This window comes from Balaenoptera borealis (genome assembly GCF_965194805.1).
Source record: "Balaenoptera borealis genome assembly, chromosome: 1".
NCBI lineage: Eukaryota > Metazoa > Chordata > Mammalia > Artiodactyla > Balaenopteridae > Balaenoptera > Balaenoptera borealis.
This window is the reverse complement of record NC_138860.1, coordinates 96,649,556-96,659,717: the sequence shown is the minus strand read 5'-3', so window position 1 is coordinate 96,659,717 and position 10,162 is coordinate 96,649,556. Positions and strand designations below refer to the sequence as shown.

The window sequence follows — 10,162 nt, the reverse complement described above, 5'->3', positions numbered from 1 at the left end:
CTTTTCCAAAATCAAGCTATATAGACTGCTGACACTCTTGATTTTAATTACATCAAAATAGAGACTAGAGCTTCCTTACCCTTCTTCCAAACAAAATCAGTTCCCTGCACAAGTGATTCTAAATTTCAGTGTGACCCAAGATTGGCAGTACGAAAGTTGCTACAAACGGTGATTTGATATGAATTCTTTCAGCTTCTTTCACGTATGTTGGCTCTCTTTAGGTGCCCTAAAACTTCCCTAGGATGCATACAAATATTTGATGCACGTCTTACTGAAAGAAATGCTTATGTAAGTATAGTTTGGAACAAACTTTTTTTTTTCTATTCTTTTAGTTTGTAGATACAGTTAAGTCAAACAACTACGGAAATACAAAGAATATGAAGGCACGTTGCTCATGCTGTCCAAATCCAACAAGAAATGTGCATTTTACAAATCAGAGCCCTTTACTTTTGGGTCTAGATGTGGCAAGAGAGTTTTGGAGCCCTCTGTAACTGAGTGATTGAAAAATAAACTACAGGGACCCTCCCACCCCCACCCTCCCAATCTCCTGCCCTTTCTATAATGCTGCCCAGAGAAAACGGCTGGGAGTCCAGAGCAGTCAGAGCTTGGGTGATTTTGCTGCCTTAATGCGACTGTGGATCAGCAGGCAATGCCTATAGAGCTGGTAATTAAAGACCAGCCTCCTACCGTCCTGTGGGGCAGGACAGATCCTGGAGAACCAGCCTGATGTCTGCAGCTACCCGAAACAGTACTTGAGCCAACCTCAGTGTTTGTTGTTCTGAGCACCAGAAATCAGCAGTGGAATATAGTTGGTCAGGTTAGTGGACTTCACAGTAAGAACAATGAGGATAGGGAAATGGACTTACTCCAGCATTTGGATATTTGAACCAGTGAGATTAAATGCAAAATATATGCTTGTATGGTTTTAAACAAAGAAAACAAAATGAGCCCATTTCCACCTGTGGTCAGCAAATCTGTGCTCACTGTACTGAAACTACTCCCAAGTCAATAGCCTAGTAAACAACACTGCATGTGATACTACATTTCTGATTATTTTGAGGTCACCTTCTATTTTGAACCATCTTTTTTTTTCTCACTGTAATAGACACATTCAATCACAATTGTGAGGGTCATTCCTACTGTGACTTCGATTACATTTGCAAATGTCTTGGTGATGATCATAAATAGATGTGAATTACTTGCATCAGCACAGATCTATCTGAATCTAAACTAATATTTTTTACATTAAGTAACATGGTTCTTCAAACTCTAGGTTTTCCTTCTCTGATGTCATTTTAACCACCTTGACACATTATATTCATTTCCTTGGACTCTTATCTCTTTCACTGACTTTTCTCTCTACCATTCTTAAGTCCATGAGGAACATGCCCATGAAAATTTAATTCCTACCCACCTCACCCTCTACCTCACTTTCTCTAAGTGATCACAAATTTTAAGCTTTTACCGCTGGGAAGAACTTAAGTGTTTCTACCAACACATCCTATTACCTCCCAAGAAGTTACACTTACGAACAGTGAGGGCTTCGATTCCACCTCCCCCCAAACCTGACAGTTAGATCATATGACAACAAATTCCCATGTTTTCACTCCAGGGTAATTGTGAGAACAGAGCTCACGCTCAGCAAGGGCGAAACACAGAAGCTTTACTTACAAATACTTTGCCCGTGAAACTGCCCCAGTTTCATGATATTTTAGCTAAACGAAACTTGCAAAGCACAGAAGTACATAACTGATTTAATTTAGTTTTAATACAATCAGCAATTGATCCATAACTTCTATGTGGCAGTAGCCACCAACCAAGTAACCAAATATTTACCTTAAGTTCCAACTAGCTACTCTCGGGGGTTGGGGAAGCACACAAAAAAGTAATAGGCTATAAGAGATACCCTGATGGCTCACATAAGTGGCATGTCTAACGGCACATGACACACACGCTTCAAAAGACAAGCCAACAATGAATCAACTTTTTATTTCACTGACCGGTACTTCCGATTCTTTCTCTGATGCCGTATTTAAAATTTTCAGAGTCCCTCAAAATAGCATTCAGGCTTCCTATATCCAGAGACAGGGGCCCACAGGCAAAAAAGGTCAGGCCCCAGACTGTTTTCAGGTGGGAAAGTGGCAGACATTCCTATGCAAGTCTGTGTCAGTTTTTAACTGAAATGCCTTTAAACTCTCCATCCTGAAACTCTTTTATGGCATCTATGGCAGAAATACACTCTCATCTCTCATATACACAACTCCATGGGGGTCGGGGGTGGGGTGGGGGCATTACACAGGTACCAGCCAAACTTCTTATTCGGCCAGAAACTGGACTTCTGGCTCAGTTTAATAACAAGGGATGTGCAAAACCGTGGTGAGTGTCCTGGCTCTTCCTCAAGGTGAGCTGGGCTGGATGTGAATGGAAGCACAGCCCATGACAAAGGTGAATTAAGCTCTATAAAAAAATAAAATTGCTCCTATCTCTATGAGCTGCTTCCAAGAATCCAGGGATGCCCACATCCCATACCTCATACAGACATGGCCAATTCCTCATGCAAAGCTACATGGGAAGCATAAAATCTTTTGTTAACTTTGGGGCGGGCGCTGGGGGGGGTGGTGGGGAATGGGGATTGGGCCTTGGGAAAGATGCGGGATGGATTTTTTATTCCCCCCATCAACAAAAACTATTTATCTACATACACACTCAAATACATACATATCCATGTTCAAGGAAGTTTTTCTTCCCTGGCTACAGGACCCCAGAATCCAGCCTACCCCAGGCTGAGAGACAATGCCTATTAACTGCACAGATCTGGTGTACCAACATACTGTAAAAGGCTCCTGTGTTGTCTCACAAACTGAGAGGGAAGGGGCAAAGGGAGTGGATACTCATTGGGGATTTGCTTTTTGTCTGAAATCCAATCTACTCAGCAACACTCTTAGGTCCAGGCTCTGGGAGAGGTTCTGTGGGCACGATATGGTGGATGACCTGATGGTCCCAGCCCACTGTGGTAAGAAGGGAGTGATTGAGCGGGGACCAAGTAGCATCTCTCACAAAGTCTCTGTGGGCTCGGCTTCTAAACCTACAAGAGAACAAAGAAAAGTGTGGGCATAGTAAGAGACAGAGGAAAAAGCAGAAATGGAAAGAAGAGACCCAACACACCCAGGGCACACTTCACCATATATATGGCCTAGTCACCAGCATAGTGGTGTAGCTACCCACAGAAGACTTCATCATCCAATCTAGGGCCCTATTTTCATAGAAGAAATGATAGCTAGACCAAGGGTGGTGATATGAGCCAGTATCAGACAGCATCTCATGGCAAAGAAGGAAGTACAATCAGATCTTCTGTCTGGTGCCTTTCACCCTATAGCAGGTTGCATTTCCTACATGAGGTTCTTTGTGTGAAAAGGGTAGACTGTCCCTTTCTGGGAGTCAGCTGGAAGGCCAGGCTCAGAAATCACACCCACCACCACATTCCTCCTCTAGCAGGGACAGAGCTGGTTGTGAGTCAGCCCCCAGAACAGGGAGACAGTCAGCAGTCGGCCTGCTTCCATCACCAAGTCTCCTTGAAAGAGACAACCCAGTTTTCCAAAGAGAAAAAGGCCCCCGCCACCTGTTGCTCCCCTCCCTGATTCCTGATCACAGGGTTCCACGTCACACTTACACCTCAGAAAGGCCTGAGTCCAGCACAGCAAGGGAGCAGTCTTCACTGACAGAGGCCAGGAAGGGAGCACTAGGAGAGAAGGAGGGGGTTGGGAAACATAAAGCCCACAGGTCTCAAGACAAAACCTGACTGGGCAGTCCCCAAAGCCCACTCTAAAATGATCAGAGAAGGTGGCTTCATCCCCACTTTGGGTTAAGGCCAGTCAAGTCTAGGTGCAAGTTCCAAGGAAAGATGAGGAAAATGGAGCAAAGTCAGGGTGGACAGCCATCCTGGCAACTAACCATCCCATCTAGCCCCTCCCTGTAGCTTCAGTGATGATCCAGAAACACGGGCTTTCCAACCACACAGCCCTACAAGCCCACAATATTAACCATTTTGGATGTTGAGCAGGAACAAGACCATATTTTACCCATTTGCAGTCAGAGACCATACAACCCAAAAAATGGACTACAGTCTTGAGATCTTTCACATTCCAAAACCCCAGCTACAACAGTGCCTGCTTTAAGGAGCTACCCAATCAGCTAATGCTACGCAAACACAAGCATCCCCCCTCATTCTTCCTATTCATATCCATCAGGCCCTTGACGACAAAGAACAGTACCTGTGCGGGGAGAACACCAGCCCAGTGACACACTGGGAGTGCACAGCTGAGCTGAGGGCACAGCTTGCACTCTTGGTGTCCACAAGGGAGACAGTCCCATTCTCATCACCTGAAGGAAAGAGGGAGTACATCACAGAAGTTACGAGCACGGGCTTTGGACTCAGCCAAATCTGGATTTGAATGCTAGGTCCTCCATCTTGAACAAGTTAACCCCTCTGAGCATTACAGAGAAACATTACAGAGCAAGGGGAGAAACTGAGCATCAGTTTCCTCTTTGGTAAAGTAGGAATAATTGGTCATTTGGGGGTTGTGGAAATTAAATTAATGGATGACATAATTGTTATCATAAACTATGTCACCATACACACAGCCATATCACCATGTTAACGCAACTGTCCCTACTATACAAGCGTATTCTCCATGTAGCAATCCACTTGCTTTGCGGCCCACTGACTTCTAGCCATGAATACAAGAGCCACAGCAAACGGTCAGGAATCAAATCTACTAGGACAACAATCATCATGTTCTCCAAAGCTAAACTAAAGCCACTTTTGGATCATCCCACCTCCCTGCACCCCCATGAATATAATTCACCTTGCGCCCGAGTGCGCTGATGAGGCTGAGCAGCCAGAGTCTCGAATTACGGAGTCAGCTCTCTCGCTCATCCTCCCCTTCCCAGAGCCAACACACACTTCGACATGCTGCCTTACCAAAGACAAAGACTTCACTCTGCTGAGGATGCCAAGCCAGGGAGGCGGGAAGGTAGCCAGAGGCACTGCAGCCTGCAAAGGGGAGAAGAGGGGTCTGGAACAAGACTCCGAGCCCAGCTCTGAGCCGAAGCTTCTCAGGCGAAGTCACTCGAAATCCCAGGAGCACCTTTATTCAGTTTCCCAAGCCCTGCTAAGGCAGTCCTGTCCTCATCCTTGACCCTCACAACCTACATCTACCCATCAGCCTCCTGCCCCTCCCAGACGTGAGTCACGGGCAAGTTTCAAAACAAAGCATGAAGATAACAACTCTGGCCCCTTTGTTCGCCCATCCAGGAAATGTAAAGTAAATTACTGCCCACCCTTCAGGAACCAGCCCTTCTTCTTGGGACCCACTGCACACAATGTGCCTCAGTGGGAAAGAAAGCAATTGTGTCATTTGTGTCAGGGACTGGGCATCTGGCAGCTTTGCCTCTGACTCTGGCCAAGGAACGCCTCTTCCACATGGGTTCCTAGTATCACCCTCCCACCACTGGCTCTCAGACTCACCCATCTGTGATGCTGGCTTGGGACAGCGGGTATCCCACAGTAAAATTCTATTGTCCTAAAAGAAGGAACAGAAAAAGGGCTTCACAATCCAAAGAAGCAGCTGCTGGCCAGAAGCCCTCCACACTAGACTTAGGTCTAAAGGGTCTGAGTGCGGTTAGGAGGTGGGAAGGGAAAAAGAGATTATATCTCACCTCACCGCATGAAAGAAACACAGAATCCTTGTGGGGAGAGGCAGCAACACAGGTGACCTGCCCAGAGTGAGCTGTAAAGGAGACAGAACAAGAAATAAGACAGAGAAGATGCAGGCATTGCTATCAAGCACACCAGATATTATGAAGGGGTAGGAGGGAGGGTGTGAGAAATAGGCCTAGTCTCATGATGCAAATTTACAAATTCTGTGAGATTTTTGGATTAGATGAAACCTAAGAGGAAATGTTGATATCCTCATAAAAACTCAAAAGGCTTGGAGGAAAATGAATCACTAAAGACATGAAAGATAAATTAAATGCTGAATGAGCTGAATGCAGGAGAGGAATTTACAGTAAAGACATCCTAGAATAGCAGTAGCACACATGCCTCCAGGTAGCACACAAAGACTTCTGAGGGAGTTCTGGACACTGAGAGTTTTAAGGGAATTTCTCCAGTGTTCTTCTTCCATATTGAACTGAGAAGCTGCCTATAATCTGCCAGCAGTGCTGACCTCTACTCTCACAGTCACCCTTCTCCCACGTGTAGAAGAAATACACACCTCTCACCCACCCTAAACCTTACCATGATGCTCAGGAGTATAAAACCCTAAGGTATGAAACAAAAGGGGCTTTTCCTGAGACAAAGAAAGAGCACCCGAGTAAAATTCTGTGAAGGAGGCTGGCCTTTCTCAGCCACACCACAAACACAAGTGTGGTTCTGTGACTGATCTCTTTAATAATGAGAATTTTGAAACATATGACAGGTGGTTGTCATAAGGACATCTCATAAGCTTATCTGAATTTAAAAATGAAGTCAGACTTTTTCTGACTGAAAGTTAAGTCTCACTTGGCCAACTGGCTTAACAGTGCATATGGTTTTTGGCAGTTAGGTTATTTGGTAGATGTTTTACGTAAATTAAATGAGCTTAATCTGCAAATCCAAAATTTTGACAAACATATTTTATAAAAGTGTACAATAAATGACATGGCTAGATATAACTTTCTTTGCAACTAGTTAAATTTAAATTAGATACTAATTTTAAAATGTGTGAGAGGGTACAGTTTTTCAAAATTCTTTTAGGGCTACATGCTAAAAATGTTAAAGGTCTCCGCTAAATGTTAATTACAGGCTGTGGAAACCACCTTCTCCAAAGTGATTTAACCAGACTTTCTGAGATAGTCTGAATGTGGCTCTGCCCTGAGACAGAAGTGTGGGCTCAAACTACCTTGCACAGAATCCATGGAAAGCCAACACGAGGAAAAGTAATGTATTGCTCACTTGAAAAAAGCAAAGCTTTGGGACAAACAACATGGGGGAGTACAAAAGATGAAAAAAATATGTGGTTCCTCTGCCCTCAAGGAATTTGGAATCAGTGGGGGGAATAAGAATAAACACAAAGAACTAATTAAAAAGGCTGAAAGGAACAAGTGCTGAAAAAGTTATTTAGCATTGACCAGAAAAACATACCGTAAGTCTAGGAAACAAAAGGCAAGTATAGCAGACTTTGAGCACTGACATTTTAACATTATTGTCTAACTATCTGCAAGTGACCCTGAAGCTCCAGGAGATACATGAGTTTATGATTCTGCTTCGCCCATATCTGAATCACGCACTTTGAAGTTAGAACTGGCAGAGAAAGGCACTTAGTCACTGGGGGAACCAGTGATCACCCATATCTACATCTCTTAGCCACACACATATTAATGCTCTATACATTATCTTCATTAAAATTTGGTATCTTCAAGAGGAATGGCTCCCAAAATAAAGTCAGCTGCTAGTGCTGCTAATGAAAGTGAGCAGAAAAAGGAACATTAATAGAAGGTGATGGTTCTCACCAAAAAAACGAGATTTTATGGAGGTGAATATTCAAACGTTCAAGATTCACAAGTATCAGGGTTTATACTTGGAGAATGCCAAAGATCTACTGTGATCAGGTTTAGATAGCATGGTATGCTTGAAGGAGTGACAGTAAAAAGGCTTGAATGCCAGGACATGAACATGAGATTTTAACCGGCAAGCCACAAGAAACCAATGAAAGACTAAAGATTACAGGTAGAACGATGAGATGAGTGCCACCGTCTGTACAAGATAAAGCCTGAAAATAAATGGGAGCATAAGAAATGGAATGGAAGGTCACTGACGAAATGGAAAAAGACTCCAAAGAACTTGGGGACCAACTGATAGTGGGAAACAGGAGGAGTGGAAGAGGACTGGGATTTTCAGCCTCAGGTGACCAAGAAGGTGGTGAGGCTGTCAATAAAAAAAAAAATAGGGAAATTATGAAAAGGGCTAGAATCGACATTGGAGCCTGACCGTAGTTTTGGAAGACATACAGTACCAGGCAGGAGAGCAAAGAATTGATATCACTAACATGCAAGCAAAGTTCAAAGAGCACAAAGGGGAGAATAAAAACAAAACAGCCAAGGCCAGGACTGAAAAGGAAAGAACATGCACTCACCTCGGTATGAGTTCAGAATCATCTGCTGAGCAAGGTCCCAAACTTTGATGCTAAGAAGCAAAAGGAAACAGAGACTTAATTTGACCTACACTACCTACATAAAAACGTGTGTTCAAATAAGAACGTCCTATGTCTTTGCCTACTGGACTTCTGGTACAGCCTACTTTTACAGTGGATTGCAAAAAATCTCTAAGAAAACCTTAGAGGCATGTCATAATTAGTCACTGGGTTCTTATAATGAGCCCAAAACAGTATTTAATGAGGCTAATATGATGTTAAAGACACCGAAAGGAGGCCCAGAAACAGGAGCGATGAGAGGAGGGACCCACCAGAAGTCTTTGCTACCACTGACAGCTTGTGTGCCAGAGCTCAGGACACTGACTGTAGACACGATGTCATCGTGCTCATACTTGCAGAACTTGCTGACAATGAGTGTCTCATTCTCATCCAGCTCCCACAATTCAACAGCACCTGTTGGGGGTGGGGAGGAGGGTGAGGGAAACAAGCTTGGATTATGCCAAGACAGCAATTCGCTTCTAGGATTCTAAGCTCTCAGGAAACAAGGAGGAAATCTCCCCAATGATCTGAGTAGCACACAGTCCGTACGATTAAATATTCCCAATTATTTGGACACTAAAAATACTAAATACTAAAGTATTTTAGTACTAAATACTAAATACTAATACTAAAGTATTTGTTGAACAATTTGAATAAATGTCTTACAGTCATAAAAATATGTTGAATAACATAAAATATGTTGTACAGTGACTAAGTACAGAAAATCCCCAAATAGCTGCCCTGAATATAGAGTGTTCAAGCTCAATTGCCAGAGAGGCTCAATCCTTAATGTCCCACCTTTATCCTTCCATGCAATGTCTGCCAACGTCCATATTCTGATTTCTTTTTTTTTTTTTTAATGTCAAAGCTTCCATTGCTGAGTCTGACATTCAAGGCAAAGAAAGCAGAATAAAGACATTTAAGAATAAAATGGGAAGAAATGGAAAGTGCACAGATTGGCCTCGGCATCATCTTTAGGATCAAGATTATCCTTGGTTTGGGGTTGGGTGGATACAGAGAAGAAAAATAGTTCCAATTAATTTGTTAATTTTGTTATGGATTTTGCTAGGAAGTTCCACCAAACAATTTAGAATCTTGGGAAAGGTATTTCCTACCTACACAGTTACTCCCCTTCGGGACCAACACCCTCAAGCTCCCCCAAGCACTGAGTATGGGATTTTAAAAATTGAGCCCAGCCCGACCTATACCCCTGGCCTCCATCCCACCTGTAAGGTTGAGGAGAAAGTGACTCACCTGAATCGGAAGCCACTAGGATACCTCTGTCCCCTACCCAAGTGAGGTCAGCCACTCCGGCCTCCGTCTGGACTCCAGCGGAGCAGAAACCTTCGTTGGGGGCGGCACAAGGGTCCTTGAAAAGCCAGAGGGAGCCAGCCCAGCAGCGGCCACTCAGGCTAGAAGCCCCGAGCAGAAGCGCCCCATCTAAGGGAGATATAAGCTGTCAGCGCGTGAGGAGTGGAAGGGCTAATCTCCCTGGTGACCGCCCAGCAGCCAGCTGGCCGTGTCTGGATCGGAGCCCAGGAACGCCGAGCACGGCTGGGGACTGAGCTCAGCGACGCGAGGCAGGGGTGAGGATGGCATGCGGGGTAAGCGGGGGGCTGGGGGCAGGCTAGAAGGTTTAGTCCCGGGAAAGGGCATTCGGGGTGGGGTGAGGGAACTCCCAGACCCAGGACCTAGGCTCACCCGACCGGTACCGCGCAGCCTCCAACTGCCGCTCCATACAAGCGGGCGCATTAGGGGGAAGGTTCCACTCCCGGGCCTCCGGGGGCACTAGCGGGGGCGGAGTTTCCTTCCGCATCTCCACGATTCCAACTCCAACCTAGACCCAAACTGGACGCCCGCCGGAGACTCAGCTCCGCGAGCCACCACGTGGTCCCTCTATAGGCCTCCGCCCCTCTGGCCAGGCTACAGCC

The 10,162-nt window shown here is 44.9% G+C and overlaps 1 protein-coding gene across 2 annotated transcripts; it reads right to left on the bottom strand.

Annotated features, from left to right (window-relative positions):
• Positions 1-1,970: 1,970 nt before the first annotated feature.
• Positions 1,971-10,159, bottom strand: WDR77 (WD repeat domain 77). Of its 2 annotated transcripts, XM_082380389.1 has the most exons (10): positions 9,933-10,159; positions 9,486-9,671; positions 8,504-8,645; positions 8,175-8,224; positions 5,719-5,789; positions 5,528-5,582; positions 4,982-5,053; positions 4,272-4,380; positions 3,671-3,739; positions 1,971-3,085 (listed from the first exon to the last, which is right to left on the bottom strand). In XM_082380389.1, exons 1-10 carry the CDS (start codon positions 10,045-10,047, stop codon positions 2,926-2,928), a joined length of 1,029 nt encoding a protein of 342 aa, XP_082236515.1. In that variant the 5' UTR covers positions 10,048-10,159; the 3' UTR covers positions 1,971-2,925. The 2 variants fall into 2 exon arrangements, with proteins under 2 accessions (XP_082236515.1, XP_082236516.1); XM_082380390.1 differs by lacking the exon at positions 3,671-3,739 and having other exon boundaries at positions 9,933-10,142.
• Between the last annotated feature and the right edge of the window lie 3 nt (positions 10,160-10,162).